General features: G+C 45.6%; 1 protein-coding gene across 6 annotated transcripts in view; it reads right to left on the bottom strand.

Moving 5' to 3' along the window:
* KCNMA1 (potassium calcium-activated channel subfamily M alpha 1) overlaps positions 1–17,765 on the bottom strand; it is a 710,872-nt gene that overhangs the window by 341,356 nt on the left and 351,751 nt on the right. For all 6 annotated transcript variants that reach the window (XM_045783283.2, XM_045783284.2, XM_045783288.2 and 3 more), the window contains exon 3: positions 7,680–7,741. In XM_045783283.2, coding sequence (XP_045639239.1) covers positions 7,680–7,741 — 62 coding nt within the window. The remainder of the gene's footprint in view (positions 1–7,679; positions 7,742–17,765) is intronic.

Below are 17,765 nucleotides of genomic sequence, written 5' to 3'. Positions count from 1 at the left end.
TTCTGAGCGCTAACCTTTCTCTCCAGCTGGCTCCTACCCTGATCCCTTGGCAGTCCTGCCTGCACGTCTGACTGTGACTTTACGTAGAGGACCAGTGCTGTGTATCAGGGAGAAAATCCAGCCCCTGTGCATTATAAACACACGCTCATTGCAGAAGACAGAAACAACTACCTGAATCTTCTAGGGAATGCATTTTCTTCTTTTTCCCTGAAACAATCCTTCTCTTAAAAGAAGCAAGAGGGCTGAAACAGTGTCAGATAATCCAAAGTTTTCTTTTGAAATTCTGGAGAGTGGTGAGAAGAGAAGAAATAATTCATCCTAATTTTGGAGAGGAGAGTAAATATGGATTTATAGACATAGTTATCAGATAGAGTTTTCACAGGGAAACAAATGAGCCATCGGGCAAAATGTCCTCAAAAGTCATGCATAACAAATTTCAGGAAGAAAAAAATCCAAACAAGCCAAACCAATGCATTCAGCCTTGCTAACCTTCCACAACACAGCTGAGCTCTTACCTCCCCCTCTGAAGTAGTACAGAAAAAAAGGGATCATAAAATCAAAAAATTCAGGGCCTCTTGCCAAGGGGGATGAAATAAACGAATCCCAAGTGCCCACCTGGCATTATCTTCGTTCTTTTCCATTGACTTGAAGTTGCCCCCATGATGACAGCCTGAAACTCCAAAATGGGCATAAAAATCACTATTTGCTGTGCCATTCAATGGATAATATTTGCCAGCACATCTTCGTTCATTTTGTATATGGTAGCATGAACCCAAGGGATCAAGGAGGAAGGGACCTGGACTGGAGAGAACTGTCCTGGCTCTAGCTCAGCCCCTGGCTAGCTGGGTGTCCTTGAGCAGGTCAGTTCACCTTCATGCGGCAGGAGAAGATGAGGGGACACAGGGAAGAGTGGCACCAAGTGAATTCTGAAGTCTCTCCAAGTTCTGACATGTCATTCTCCTTGCAGCAAGCCTGGATGGTCTAGCTCTGTCTTCCCTCCCACTCCTAACATAGTCCCTGATTTCGTCCAAGGAAATGCCAAAGACAAACAGGTCCCTGATGCTTCTGGATGCTGTCACACATGGTGTGCAATGAGAAATGAGGCAGGGAGCTGAAACCACCTCACCCAGCTGGGAGGGGGAAGGACAAAGAGGAGTTACCTTCTGGGCGTATCCTCCACCAGGTTTGTGCTCATCTGATTTTTTTAAAAATGGCCTTTTGGAAAGCTAGATGAAGTAGAACAGTTGAGTTAGGGTTGCTCCCATGTCAGAGAATCTAGTGTTGCCATTAAAGGTTAAATTCTGCAAGGGGACACCGACTTCCCATTGGGAGTTATTTACAGATTCTTTGCCCTGAGGGTGCCTCCCCCTCCCCCACCCCTCCATGGGCCCAGCTCCTCCCCCATCTGAGGGTCTATTCTTTCAACAGCTGCTAGCTCTCCTGTTGTGCTCCCTTCACAGATGTGCAGTGCTGTTCTGAACATCCTGCCCTTGAACTTTCCCTACCCATAATTTTCCAAACCAAAGCCTGGCAATAAAAATGTCAGGGAGGGATAGAGCAAGTTGGGGGGAGAATGTAAAAAGGAAAAAAAAAGAAGAAGAATAGGGAGATGCTTTGCACACACAGTGACTTGTGTTGACTTCCTCAACAAAGGTTAAATGCATTCCGGGACTCAACAAGGACATCAAGGCGGAGAACAGCAGGGAATTTCTCAGCACACCACCTGAAAAGGCCAAGTTCCATAAAGGAGCTGGCACGGAATAAGGCAGTGGGCCTCCTTCCCTGTGCCATGGGCTCCCTAGCTGTTCTTCCTGCGAGGCAGGGTGGCATGCTCACGGTGAAAGTGAAAACAGCCTTCATAGTGCTTCACAGTTGACATTTGGCTGTTGTGGAGGTGACGATACTGTCCTCACAGCTCTGCCAGGTGTCTGCTACAAAGGTGGCACACAGAGGCCCTGGGTCAACACCTGTGTGACAGCCCGTAAGAACAAGACCAGCCGGAAGAGGAAATCGGATATCTGACATCGTTACAAAGACCTCCACAGAAACGGCTTTGGGACCAAATTCTCCTCAAGTCCATTGCTTTAATACTACTGACTTTCTAGGAACACAAGGCAAAACTATATCAAGTTAACGAAATCCTGCAACTCTCTAAAGAGATAAAAGAATCTAACGGAGAAGTAGGGCCTCTCTCATTACCTGCTTTAGTGTCCCAAATGACAGGCACAGAGGACAAGGTACACGTGGTGGGGGAAGCAAAAGGTCTTTCTACTGGGAAAGAATCCCTTAAATGGGAGAAGCCCTTGAGAATCAATCAGCTTTCCTTGCTCTTTGCTAACTTGACCCTATTCCATCACCCAATGCTGCCACTCCACTGAGATAAAAGAGAAGGGAGTCTTATTAAGCCATAATTTAGGGAGAAATGAATCAAGACCTAAACAGACATCAGACAGCACATGTCCCGCAGCCCTGTCCCACATGTCTCATGTCCTAGGGAGGAAGCGGTGCTGGGACCCCCATAGGCACTGCTGACTTGCAGACTTGATGGCCCCAAAGGTAGAAAATGGGAAGATGGAGAACAAAAGAGAAAACAGGACAGAGGAGTTGGCTAAGGAGGCTGAGCTACTGCTCATTCTTGCAACTCCTCACTCAACCCATGGAGTCACTTCCAAATCTGGAATTGTACTTCGAGACACCTGGAAGAGAGATGCCTTTAGACACGCTGGGTTCGAATCCTGCCTCCGTGACTGATGAGCCAAACGTGGTTTGGAACAAATGCTGCATCTTCAGCCTCTTCACCTGCACAGCAGGAAGGGTAGTCCCACCCACCCGATCAGGTTGTTGGGAGAATTCAGTGAGGTCGCGTGTGGTGTGTATTGTAACGTGCTTATTAGCACCATATCTCGCACGGTCTATGATCAGGGAATGTTAGTTCGCCCAGCCACCTGCCTGTCTCTTCCTTTCCAAGGAGCATTTCCAGGCTGGGGGGCTAGCAGCCCACCCGTGTGAATACTCAGCAGGTAAGATCGCTGGCGACTGGCCGGGTCCACACAGCTCTGGGTATTCCCATCACATCAATGGTCCCAGTTTTATTTTTGGAGACGATGAAAACAATCTGGTTGATTTCTACTGCAATCTTAAAGATAATCTTCCTTAACCACACCTAACCCTAAGCAACTTTACCGCGTGGAAAATCTTCAGTGTTAGTACACTGAAGAGGTCTCAAATGAGCAAATGAAAACAAGATGAATGAGCCCATGAATACAAACGTGAAATGTTAAATGAATGTTGAAGACCTGGGGAGGACCATTTTCACATCATAACACCACCATTACCCTGGAATCCAGCCCTTGGACGAGATGCTCTCCAAAATTTGCACTGCTCTTCCCTCCTCCTTCCTAATGTCCATATCCCCAAAGCAGCATCGCTGATATGAGAAGCCAAGAGCAAAGAGTGGTGAAATCAGCAGGCGCCCCCACCATGTGCCAGCAATTTTGGAGCAGATAAAGTCATTAAGGAAAATTTTAACAATGTATAACCTTTCAGCTTTACTTGGCTAACAGCAGGTAGTTTGCCTTGCAGAGACATGAGCCGGCACTGAAGTCACCAGCGAGCAGGACTTGACCTTCATTTTCAGAATATGCAGTATTAAATATTCATAAGCCACATAACTGTAGCATAAGAAGTAGCTGAGTTTAAACATGAATCAAAGGAATAAATATCTCCCCGCAGGTGAGTCATCCTTTCCAAGAATGCCCCTGGAAAAAACGCAAATACCCAGGGCCTGGAGCCTCTGCCTCTTCCAACTTTCTCTTGAAATTCTAGAAGCAGCAGAAACTGCGGCATTATGCAACCCATGGATCCTGCCCTCACACTGACATCGTTGGGTCTTTTTCTTTCTTATCTATTAGAGAAGAATTACTGTTCCTATGTCAAAGAGAGGAAACAGACAGGGATGGAACCCACAATGGTGACATTATCACCCACAGGGTGTCTGGGGCACTTTTGACTCGGTTGTACAATTTTTTAAAAATCTTTGCTTCACAGAGTATCAGAGCGTGTGGGAGATCAAGAGACATCAGAATTAGGAGCTGGAGTGGCATATGCCTTAAATTGGGCAGAACACCTTTAAAAAGAATGAAGAAGAAACAGTTCTTTTGGGCAATACCTACCTCGTGTGGCTAATTTAGTATCTTTTGAGGGATGGGATTACTGTGTTTGGAGGGCTTCACGCTTCTCTGTGTCTGTAAGGACGTGACACTTGTGTCTACCCAAAGAGCTGGTGGAACAACTCCCTCCGCTTGGGTGTTTCTAGAGAGTCTACCGCTGGGATGATGAAGTGTAATTTTAACACAGTTTAGTGTAATTCTCTTTGGCTTTCAACTCCAGGAGCTCTGAGCGCGATCTGTCTTAGCTAGATAGCAATCACTTGAGGCTGCACAAGTGATTCTTCTGTGGCGATCCCTCTAGGAAAATTAAGACCCAAAGAAGGGCTCCTCAACTCCTTGAATGAAAAAGAGCTGCTCAGGGACCTATCTTGGCCTAACAATGGGAAAGGAAAGATGTGTAGGAGAGGCTGTCTTTGGAAATGACTTACCCACTGCCTCTTGATAGTACAATAAGCTTTGAAAGGTTCACAAGATCATAGAGCCACCAATTACGGTATTTCTTTGAACTGCCTCGCCCACCTGCTGCCCCACAGAAGGGGAGTAACCAAACCACCCAGCCTGCCAGCCCATTCGCACAACCTGAATAGACCTGCCTGACAAGGAGCCAGCAGGGCAGACCACCAGAGCCTCTTCCTCGCACTCTTCAAAGGGCTGGGTGCAGAGAGCCTCACATCTTGAACTTGTGCTGAACTTGTCCCCACCATTGTGGGGGAGGTCAGTTCTGATTAAAATTCATGGAGACAAGCCACCTGGCAACAGTGTCTGCCCAATTAGGCTCATGCAAAGGGAAAGCCTATAGATTTATTTATTTAATTGATATGTTTGAAGGGCGTAAATGCTAACAAAAATTGTTCTGAAGAATACTAGGTTTTTCCAGGGGGATAATATAGTGTAGCTTCCCAAGAGAGGTTTAAAGCTCTCTTTTCCAAGATACCCAAATGGTCAGCCAAATCACCAGTGTGTCCAATCAATGAGAGTTTTGAATGAAAAGATGGATTTTATAAATTTACATTCAGCTTTCTTACACATTTTCCGTTTGCACCTTAAGTGTGGGTAGCATTTCATTTTCTCTTGTTTACTATGCTTGATCACAATGTCTAATACGTTCTATTTTTATTCCTGGGAATCTATGGACTTGCTGTAAAGGTCACTTTACAGATTCTCCTTCTTCCCCTTACTTAACAGCGCATGCTTCACAGACTACCCCCAGAAACACGAAAGACGCCTTGGTACTGGCTGTGCTGATCGGGTCACCCACACGCAGAACCTTGGGAGAAGGCTATAACCAAACGTAGTAATGCAAATGGGAAGTGGAAGAGCTGACATAAATAAACATTAGCTCTTCTTATAAACCAAGTCTTGCTATGCCAAACCACACAGGTCAGTCACAGAGAAGAAAGACTGAGGCTAGGACAGTCCGCAGGGAGAATGGGGACAAGCTTGATTCTAAGATTATTGGCATTTTTGCTGAAAAAAGTGGAGAATAGGATTGACTGTCCATCTTTGGGATAAACGCTTTGCAAGTCCTTAAAGAGAAACCAGAGCCAGAGAGGGCTCCCAATGCTGGCTTTCCCAAGACTTAGTAAAATCATAATGAAATCCGAAGGACACTGTGGCACTGCTGGGCATCCAGGGAAGGGGCTCTTTGCCTTGGGGAATTCCATTCCTTTCCATCCTCGTATGTGGAGCCAAGAACACTAGAATCTACTGAACAAAAGACTGTCTCTCAGCACCCACTGTAAAAAAGGACACAATTCGAATCCGTCTAACAAGAGCATTTTATTTCTGAGAAATACAGAGGAGCAGAAAGGGCAGGGAAGGGAAAGAAGGTGCCGGGGCATCTCTCCTAACCGATCACCACACTCACCTCCACGTAAGGGTTTGCTCTGTCTGGGGCACACATACTACATGCCCAAACCCATTTCCTGAGCCTGGCATGAAGTCGACAGGGTATGCACCCCCTGACATGTGAGAACACTCCTCACTCCTGGGAAGAGAATAGAGAAATAAGACCAGGGCTTTAGAAGATCTTTGGTTCAATTTAAATATGGTCCAGAATCATTAAGAGTAGATATTTAAAAGAGGCTTACCTTCAATGACATACCAGTTGGAGTTTTCCTGACTTAAATAGCTCTTCTCTTTCTTGGCCAGGAAGAGCTGATGGAGGGAGCGTGTAGAATCTTGTCTCCTGGAGAACTGTGAAAGGACCCTTCACCTGAGGCGGTGAAGGCAGTCCAGCCTTGTGCACGGAGACGGGCTGAAGGACCTCTGATGTTCTCAGACTTGGCTGATTCCCAGAGGCAAGTGATTAAAAGGGTGCTTTCTTTATTCTCCCTGACATGGCATTTTGGCCTCAGCACCCAGTTGCACAAAATCCTTTGGCTGGTGACCAGATGCCTCTGAGAAATTCAGAATTTAGGCGTGCATGAAATGACTACCATCCTGAGCCACAGAAAAAGAGCAGTAAGCTCAGAATTCAAGCACAGCAGGGTCTGCGCCAACAAGGACAGAAAGTAGGTTCCTGGAACCAAACTCTAGTAGGCAGCCATACTACGGATAGAGTTCAAAGAGGTGAAAACACTCTCACAGTGGACAATGTTGGCAAAGAATTCAAGGCCACTGCCCCGCTGTCAAGTTCATGTCACCACAGAAAGGCGCATCAGACCAGCTTGGCTCTAGCCTCCCAGTTGTTAGCCTCAAGCTTGCAATAGAATAGTTGGAACAAATGAGGCACCCCAGGGTGACACCTGCAGGAACCAGGGCAGAGCTGGCCACCACCTAGCAGCTCTGCTCAGTGACCTCTTCTGCCTCCTATAAAGTCTTAAACTCTGTCACAAGACCCCGCTGCAGGTTCACCCTAGAGTACCAGTTCACTGAGCTGGCACCCCAGGGGTCTGAACGAATGTCCACTCTAGGAAATCCTAGATGGCCGTGGGCCTCCACCTCTGGGAGTCATCATGAACTCCATGGGAACTTCATCCCATCTGTTACCTTCGTAAGTTAAGAAGCACCAACGAGCAATGCTCCCACAGAATATTCTCATTGATAGCAGCAAAGGATGGAGCCATGCTTCCTAATCTGACTTCCCGTAAGATTAAAGCAACAGAAACCCTAATGACAAGAGGACCTTACAATCATGGCAAGAATGGCTCAGGCCCTCGTTGTCTGGATACCTGTAAGCCTCCCAGTGGCTGGACACTCATACCAAAGCCCCCTTAACCTCTCGACATCTTTAGCGCAAATACTTCGACAGGAAACAGCTGTTTGAAAATAAATAGCACCCAGCAAAAAGGTTTACCCTCAGATACCTCTCCCTCCCTCTCGTGCAAGCAGGATCAAAGTAACCTTCCTTGTGAGAGCTTCTATTCCCATTCAGAAAACCAGCACGGAGTAGCCCTGCCTTCCTCTGACAGCCTTCCCAATTTTGGTGTTAAAGTAAATCCATTGATCAATGCGGAGGCTCATGATTGCTTTAGAGAAGAGGGCAAGACAACGTCTTTGAATACTCACTTTGACGAATCTATGAAGTATATTACAAGTGCACCAATGCTGAGAGCAAAGACTAAGACAACCTGCAAAAGAAGAGGAAAATGCCATCACTTAGGAGCCGACGCTGGGAAGCTTCGCTTTTGGGTTTTGGTGTTTTTTTCGACACACACGGCAGCAGCTGAGCAGCAGGGTTCCAACTGCTTTCTGGGGCCCGCTTGGGAATCTCAGCCCCTGGAGGCCTCCACAGGACGCCCTGATGCGGCCTCCACACCTTACAGTGGGCGGCAGCCTCAGGGCTGGCCAACAGGGGTCAGGGCAGACTCTTGTATCTATGGCGCTGGTCTCGTCTTGCCCCGTTATCAACAGGGTCCAGCTTCTCCGCACCTGGAGTCAGCATACTCCAGTGGGAAGAGCAGGTAAAAACTTAGGGTGGTACAATTGGTCATGTTATGTGCAACCTGGGCCCGGAGGAATGCAAATATGGGAATATCAATTTTTCACAGTTCTGCCGAGATACAACTTACATACCATAAAATTCACCCATTTTAAGCATAGGATTCAATGACTTCAAGTAAACTGACCAAGCGGTACAGCCATCACTGTAGTCTGGTTTCCAACATTTTCATCAATCCCAGTAAGACCCCCTCACACCCGTGAACAGTTAAATCCCTGCTCCTGCCCCCAGCCCTAGGCAACCCTGATTTACTTCCTGTCTCCAGGCAAGAACCATCAGTTTGAAAAGCATAAATTTGCTGCTTGTACAAGTGCGTGTGTGTGTGTGTGTGTGTGTGTGTAGTTACAACGCTTCTCAAGTATTCTGGAAATGGTTTAGGCGAGGAAAGCCACATTCAGGAATACATTAGCTAGCTACACAAGAATCCTTGTTCATCTTTACACTCTTCACTCAAAATTAATTGCCACTGATAAAAAAGACAGCTTGGCATCTCCTTCAAAGGATACCTGTCACACTGAAGTCCCCCCGATACATATGTCGCAGCTGAGGCTGACACTGACACTTCTGCCCCCACTCTACGTTCCAGTTTGTTTCTTTAGTCTTTCACGGAGGAGACCAGTAGGGCAACTAAATGGAGGCTCAGAAATAAGAAAGATGAGAAGATTGAAAACAAAAGTAAACACCTCTGCTACACACACTGCCAGGGCTCAACAAATACCTTTCAGACACGCTAATATCCTAAAGGGACTTTGGACGGGAAGAAGTGTCAGTGTCCTCAGAGTACCTGCACGTTGCCATCCCTCTGGCATCGGCTGGTGGAGAGAGATGAATCCCAATTTAGGTAATGACTGAGCACCGTCAAGCTGTGTGTATGAGTCTGTGTGTGTGTGTGTGTGCGTGCGTGAGAGAGAGAGACAGAAAGGATCACACGCACACACATCTGTATTGTGTGTGTGCACCAAAGTAGCAGAGAGGAAATGCAATGTGCACACGGTATTCACTGAAAACACTGCAGAACCCCATGGAGCTCCCGGACAGGCAGCGGACCACACAGTGAACACGGACACTTACAAACAGCCCAACACCGCGGAAGGAAGGCACAGCCTCGCAGCTCCTGACAAACTGTCCTTAGGAAAGAAAGTGGTAAAATAGTACACCGGTGGGGGTTATTTTATTCTTCCACTTTGTCTCAAACACTAAGCCACGCTGTAGCTGAGTCCAAGGTAACATTGCAGTCTGCGGGCCAGCACCCTTTCTCGGTGCTGATCCCCTCGGCAGGCTCACCCCAGGCTCTGCCCTCACACTCACTCATTCTCTGCAAAGTCATCCACAAAAACAAACACGAACATAAACAAGCCTCAGCTTTTCCCTCTATTATCTGAATGAGGCAGCAAAACAAATAGCTTAAGATTAAGTTTGATCTGTGTTGCTATTTCTGAGACATAAGCGGTGAGATCCTGGCCCAGACCTCATTCTCAAAATGCTGCAAAGAGAAGGGGCGTGGCCAGGACACAGGGGAAGGACCTCTTCTTCATTCATAACCAGCTGATCCAAGACTAATCTCTGTCAGCTGGGCTGTGTGTGTGTGTGTGTGTGTGTGTGTGTGTGTGTGTGTTTGTGTGTGTGTGTGTGTGAGTGAATGCTGAGCTTTGGTCAGAGCTGGCTGTACAGGCCAATGAGGGGAGGGGAGGGAGGGCAGAGACACAAGGGAGAAGGGAGGAAAGAGGATAGAAGCCCTTGCAAATGGCATGTACATCATTGTGAAATGAGCTCGGAATCTAAGCTCTCCTGCAATGGTGAGGATTTCCCAGCACTGGGGGGCCAGAGGAAGTAGCTGACACTAATTTGTCCCAGCTGCCTTTGCTCGGCCTCTGTGATGGGGAATAATGTGCAGCTTATTTAAGCAAATCAACCAGTGACAGGAGGGGAGGACTCCTGCTAGCTTTTTAAGACGCAAACTCAAATATCAGCCTCTCTCTGATAGGGTAAGGGAGGGAAGAAATCCAGGAGGAAAATGACCTACAAGAACTGAAGATCCTGATGAGTGAACCTATTCTTGGGTCCACACGTTCGGCCAGGAGGCTTGCTCTTGAGGAGACACGGTGTCCAAACTCTTCTATACACCTGCCTCTAGGACTGACATGATCAATGGGGAGGGGACCGGTTTCTCCAGATTAAGACAACTGTGCATGTGATTTTTTAAACTTGCTAAATGGCTCTTTATCATGTCAGGCTTGATTACATTGTCAGCCTGGATCCAGGTGCTGCAGAAATGAATCAGTCCTTTGGATTACGCCACGAAAATAGGAATCCAACAAAGATCCATCTTCTGCGGGGCCCTGGCAAAGGACTAGCGCGCTCTCTCTCTCTGTCTCTGTCTCTCTCTCTGATAAATCCCCCACTGTTGAGAACTCTGTTCTAAATATGAAAAAATTCAGTCCAACTACACAAAATGGCTAGAATTTTAGCCTAAATGCTAATGGTTATGTTATAGAGTGCCCCCAAATAATTATCTAAGTATTTATTTCACATCTGCTATACTTGAGGCCCTAGGAAAAATGGGAAAAGTCCACTTGGAGTCATGAAATATACTTCTTTGTGGAGTAATCCTTACACAGTAATCTAGGTTCTGTTATGCTATTATGAAACCGGTGCTCAGTTGTACGGCATAGGTATAGTCAGTCTCTAATAAGGTATTGACTAGGTAGAGACATAAATGGGAGACGTGAGGGATGAGCGGCAACCATAGGGCTCTTGTCTCAATATGCTCTTTGTCCTCAAAGTGTCCCTTCTTCCTACCTGCAATGGCTACTCGAACATCCCTTCGGTAAGGGGGAGGCCACTGAGAGTCCTTCCATGTGCCTTGACAGTCCCAGGGATAAAAGGCACTGAAGCCCACAGGACATGGTAAAATGAGGCCAAGAGAAGCATAATACTCGAGACGGAGAAACACTAGCCCTCCAGCAGCGGAATCACAGAAGACCTCTTACAATAACCAAGCACTTTACAAAGCGCTGTCGCAAACGAGACCTTGTAAACACAGTCTGACATATGGGACAATATGAGTATTCCCTCTCGGGGCACGCTGTGTGCTGACCTCCACCAGAGCCCTTCTAGCTTTTCACAGCCTGGGGTCCCCAAATCACCATGGCTACCTGCGACGGTGTGAACTGCCCTATTCTAAGGTTGACTGAAAATACCTGTATGCTATGTGGTGATACCAAGTACTGAGCGGTATTTACGGCGTGCCAGATTCCTCACAAAAGCGATTTGATTAATGTCATTGAAACAAGGTACTCTCGAGTTACCTGTTCTCAGAAAAGCAAGCTCAAACACGACCTGTGTTTGCACGGAAGAATGCCAGGAACATAGACCCACAGACATACAGAGACGCACCGCATTAAAAAAAAAAGCTGGCACCAAGAGCCTGATGATAAATGGAGAAAGGAGAGAGGATATTCACAGATATTTTCATGATGGACATTCCAGCAGGCCCTGAAGCTCTCCCAAATGTCTCAGAAAGTTCATAAAGATGGGAAGCTGTATGGCAAAGCACAGAATATGCCGTCAGGTCACTGAAGATCTTCAAGGAAAGGACGGTTCCCGTGGAGGGAATACAGAATGAATGAATTGGGAAGGTGGGCTCTTAGACACGCTGCCTGTTCTAGAAATTGGTTTCAAGTTGTTGAGCTCGACCCAAGTGCTTTCAACAGACACAAGTCATGACACTGCGAGGGCCTCCAGACCCTGACTGGAGCAGAGGCTCAGAAAGGCAGCTACCACCACAACCCCATCACTTGATCGGCATTTCTTAAAAAACAGAGATGCCTCACCCTGCCCTGGAACCAGAGAATGGCCAGCTGGGGGGACGGGGAAGCTGGGCGCCTCTATTTTTCACAAACTCCTCCAGTAAATCTGATATATGGCCAAGAATGGGAGTCACTGAATTAAAGCCATTAGGGGAAACCACTTAGCTCAAGTCAGAGATTAATTTACAAATGTCGCCTTAACAATTAGCCCATTAGAACATATGTATGAAGCCCACAGGCTTTGAGAATCGTGCTAGGAGTACTCTAGAAAGTACAGAGAGGAGGATGAATTAGTTCTCTCCTGAGCAGGTTTTATACATTCTGCTCAGCTCACAGCAGAACAAATGACCCTAATTAATGATTCCGCATGTTTGATTGGGGCCTAGCCAGCTACTGGCAGCAGCGACCCCTCCGAAAATGGACCATTTCCTACATATAATCCCAAAGGCACATCGCTATTTTTTTTATTGAGGTATAATTTATATACAATAAAATTCACTATATAAAAACAATAAACATGAGAACTCCCAAGGCAAACAATGTGGGGACGTTTTGTTTATGAGTGATAACATCATTCCACCATCCAAATTAAAATGTTTGGTCTGGTGAATTTAACAACTCCGACAGACATTTATTGAACTCCTATGTGCAAAGCCCAGAGGGAGACAGAGGGAAATAGAAAACGAAAAGAGCAAAGTCAGGCCTGGTCTTTGCCCTCAACAAGCATGGAATCCAGAAGTTGAAATGACTCGGGCATCCCCTGTGGCTTTGATAAAGGCCACACATACAGACAGACACTTCTGGGATGTCCAAGGGAGGAGAGGACACAGAAGTAACACCACCACCATCACAAACCCCCAAAGTGGATGGGGAAGAGGAGGATGGAAAACCCAGGAAGAAGAAAGGAAAGCCCTGACATGCCAGCTCCACCCATCTGCTGCAGGGAAGGGCAGGCACCAGGCGCATTGGCAGACAGACTCATGACAGAGAGGGCACGGGCCCGCCTAGGGTTGAATCCCAACTCTGCCCCAATAAGCAGTATGCTCTCGAGCACATCACTTCCCACCTCCAGGACTCCACTTCCCGATCTGTGAAATGGGTGTTAGAACAAATGATCATCAGATCAGGACCTCAGTGGATTATCACACACAGCAAAGAACTCAAAACTTTTGGCTTGAGAAGGCAGTGCTCTTTGAGGCCGAAGGGAGGCCATTTGTGCATGACTGTAATTCAGCATGATGGCCATTATGCATGTCACTAATCTGTGTCAGACAGGCTTGTTTCTTTCAGATAATCGTAAGCAGGAATCCTACGGACGCTCAGATTCATAGTTTTGTGTGTCCTGTAGCACAAGCAATTGCTCATGCAGCCTGCCATCCCACAAAACTACAACACAACCTAGAGGGGCCGCTGACTGGCCCTCCCCTGGCTCTGTGCCTCGTTCCGCTCTTGCTACAGGGAATCGAGTGGGGGTCTCACTCAGTCTCCTTTCCTCCTGCCTCTGTGATTCTTTGAAAAGCCCACTTCTGTACGTTTTGCCCAGAGAAGCTCACACTCTGAGTATCAGTGTTTTCTTAAGGGAAGAAAAAAAAAGATATTTTTTTCTTCCTGATCTGGCCAGTATACTAATGTTTTCCTCGCCCTTCAACCACTCTCAATGGAAGACATAATCTTACTACCAAGAAAGGTATTTTTGTTATCCTAAATAACAAAAGATTTGTAAAATATAAAACCAATATTTTGACAGTACCATTTAAACATCCAAAGGTCCCCTAAGTTTCCAAAATAACATTCTGGCACATTACTTTTGACTTATGAAGTGCTTACACAAAAATGCTGCAAGTTGATTCACTGAAAGCCAAGACTCCAAACAACAGTTTAAGTACAGATGTATTCAAGATGAAAGGAAGGAAGCATAAGGAAGTGCTTTCAGTAGTCAGTATTTAGAATTATAAAATACACGGGACTTCCAGATAAGAGTAAAATTGTGCTTTATTCAAATGTAAGGAAGCCTAGTGAAAATGTTGATGCCTTTGGGGGCATTTAAACCTGGCGCTTCCAAAAATGCAATACTTAAAGCCATACTCAGTATAGACTGGACTGGACTGTTAGGACAAAAGATATAAATTGGAGAGGTCCTCCCACCCCTTAAATTGCTTCAAATGACTTCCATGACTTTGGGTATGAAGAAAAAAAAATCTCTAACACAGCTTACAGGACCCTGAAAATTCCTCTGCTATAGATTGCAATTCATTGAAATTTCAGTTCTTTTTATTCACCATGTGTGACTTCCCACCCCAACTACCACAGGGACTTTGCATAAGCATTTTCTTCCTCCAAGAAGTCTTACCTCCCTTCATAGACTATTCATTCTTCAGATCTCAGCTCTGCTGCCACTTTCCTGCCACTTAATGCAGAGAGGTCCCCCATGAACACAGTACTTTGTAGCACTTAGCATGGCAAAAATTTTACATTTTTTTTGTGCAATCACTTGATAAACTCCTCTCTCCTCTGCTGGACTACAAGTTCTATGAAGACAGGGTGCCTGTCCATTTTTCCTCATTGCTAAACTCCCAGAAGCTAGCAAAGTGTCTCAATCAATATTTGTTAAATAAATGTGTATTTGGAGAAAAAAAAACAGGATAATAAATTTGGAGACTGAGTGTAATGAAAGCAAAAGAGAGCTGGAAGGATGTGGACCCTCATGGAGTGAGACTTTGGAGCTTAAAACTCCAGAAAGAGGTGAGGTGTAGTTCTCCATCCAAGGGACTCATGGCTGGAGTGGAGCGGGGCTGGAGAGCATCACGGTCGAGGAGATCGAGGATCTGGATGCACGGGGGGTAGCGAGGAGGATCAGGTGGCCAGACCGGAAGGGGATGGCTAGAGCTGTGGTGGGGAGAAGAAAGAGTCAGGGATGGAGCCACCCTGGATGGTGGAGGAGCCCGCAGGTAGATTGATGCCAGCATCAGGGAGGGCAGCCAGGGTCAGGATTCAGTTGGATGGCAGGAGCCTCAAGAGAAAAGGTTTTGCACAAAGATGGAAGAGGCTATAGAGGCCCAGAGTGTCCAGGGCTCCCTGGGCCATAAAGAGACAAGCCATCTACGGAGAAGTGAGGGAAACTATGTCTCTATGAAAGACAGGTTCAATTATAAGGTGGCAGGTATCAGGGGCCCTATATGAAGAAGCTGAGAATTTAAATTAGGATCAGGACCAGGAATGCATGGAAACAAAGTGAAGTACATGTCATAAGGAAGTGACACACAAAATAATGTAAATATAAATGTGTAAGTAATACATAAATACACACATACACATACACTGTAAGGGACACAGACTGGTATTCCACTAATTAATCACAAATATTGGGTCTCTATCAATATTTATGAACCAACTACATTCCTAGTAATGTGTCTCTGTCTATTTGCAAATTAGGTCATTTCAAAATGACTATAGATAAAAACAAAGCCCTGGAAAATAATAGGGTTCCTTCTTTTTTTTTTTTTTTTAAAGATTTTATTTATTTATTCGACAGAGATAGAGACAGCCAGCTAGAGAGGGAACACAAGCAGGGGGAGTGGGAGAGGAAGAAGCAGGCTCCCAGCAGAGGAGCCCGATGTGGGGCTCGATCCCAGAACGCCGGGATCACGGCCTGAGCCGAAGGCAGACACCTAACCGCTGTGCCACCCAGGCGCCCCAATAGGGTTCCTTCTTAATGTAAGCTACTAAAAACAATTTCATTGTAAATCACACATCTGCTGGTAAACAGACAAATTAAGCACAATGACGAGCTTTTCACAGAGGGCAGAGGAGAATTTGATTAATATGGAATAGACATAAAGGATCCTTCTCTCTTTTATTTTTTATTTTCCCCAAAGAAGAACTGGGGTCAAAATTAGACGTCAGTTGCCCAATCTCTTCCCTCCTGAGGGACCATGTTGATGTAACTCCAGGGCACACGCTGTGTGAATTTCTGCAGGTCAGTGTCTCCCTACCGCCACGCAGATGTCAACGGTGTTACGTCTTGGGTTTTGTTGGCCATGCTCATTTCATTCTGCACAACACAAAACTGCAGAAGAGTTAAATGTGCTCCTCTAAAGGCCTCAGTTCATTAAAACTGAAAACAAGAAACTAAAATGAGCGAAAGCAGTTGTAACATTGAGTAAGAACACTTTCCGTAAAACCTGTGACCTTCCTGAGAATCGAGGTTTAATGACACTGAAATCTTACACCATGGCATCATAAAACTTAAAAGGTTGATTTTCACATATTTTTACCAAGAGCATTAAACTGGTGCATTGGAAAGCAAGATAAAAGCCTTCCATTCAAGGGTAAAGTTTGAGAGACCTTTCCTGTCTAATTACTGAAAAATCCAGGGGAAAAAGTTCCATCTGCCGGAGGAGCTCCCAAGTTTGCCGCTAATGAGTTTTTGGGGAAATTGCCTGGCGTAAGTGCGTGTGGGTCTGGCCAAATGGACTTTTAATTTAATTAGATTCATAAGATGAGAAAACTTCTGTAGAACTGTCCAGTCACCAGGTGCCACTTATCATCACCTTTATGGCTATCTTTGCCCTCCTTCTCAAACTTTGCCTTTCTTATAATATATTGAAGGCAAAAACGGAAGTGAAAGCAAGGACTCAAACAGATGTTTGTACACCCAAGTTCATAGCAGCTTTGGAAGCAACCCCCGTGTCCACTGACAGACGAACAGATAAACAAAATGTGGTCTATATGTACAACGGAACACTAGCCTTGAAAAGGAAAAAAGTTCTGACACATGCTATGACGTGAGTGAACGTTGGTGATATTATGTTAAGTGAAATAAGCCAGACACAAAAGGACCATTATTACATGATTTCACTTGCATGCAGAACCTTGAGAAGTCAAGTTCACAGAGACACAAAGTAGAATGGTGGTGGCCAGGGCCGGGGTGGGGCGGGGGGCAGGACTAGGAGATTTTTGTTTAATATGTATAGAGTTTCTGTTTAGATTGCTCAAAAAGTTCTGGAGATGGATAGCAGTGATGGTTATACAACATTGTGAAGGTACTTAAGCGACTGAACTATATACTCACAGATGGCTAAGATGGCAAATCTTACGTGAAGTTAATCACAATAAAAAAATAGAAGGAAAATTCTGAGAATCTGCAAACAGAATCTAACAGTATATTTAAATTTCAAAACTCAAACATAATCATATTTCTCAAAGGATACTAATATCTCTCCTCTCAATGGCAGTGGGAACCTCTAAGAAGCTTATGTTACACAAGTGACTCCTGCCTCTCTGGGATGTTCGATCCTATTCCTTAGTAAGCTGGAATTTCCCCCCTGGATCCAGAATCTACCCCCACTTAACCACAGAGAACTTACATGGGTCCCCACCTTCCCCCTCACTTTCAGCCTCATTTATTATTGATACATGGAGTAAACTATGAATTTCTCAGGGATCAAGGTTTCTGACTAGAGCCAGAACCTACTATGTCTTTTGGTAACTGTAACTAAAGCCCCAGATATGACTGGGAGTTTTAAAATAATGTACCCTTTACCACAATAAAAAAGAGAAGAGAAGAAAAGAATATGCACCTTTGGCTCATAACACTTTTTAAACATGTAACAATGTCCTCTAGAAGATAATGTCATGGACACAAGACATTTGGTCCCCACGGTCTAAACTTCAAGGCCAAGCTGCAGTAATGACTTAGTTACAGTCACTTAGTGGGTTTAGTAGGACCTTAAAGTCACCCCTGTAACAACCTAGAATTTCCATCCTTTACAATAAGCATTTTGCCACCAAAAGTGTTGCTTTTGAAAAAAGGCTTGTCGATGCAACCTGGAAAGCAGGGCCACC

Source organism: Ursus americanus, chromosome 6 (genome assembly GCF_024610735.1).
Source record: "Ursus americanus isolate L20-20 chromosome 6, mUrsAme1.1.p, whole genome shotgun sequence".
Taxonomy (NCBI): domain Eukaryota; kingdom Metazoa; phylum Chordata; class Mammalia; order Carnivora; family Ursidae; genus Ursus; species Ursus americanus.
This window is presented reverse-complemented; position numbering and strand designations above follow the sequence as displayed.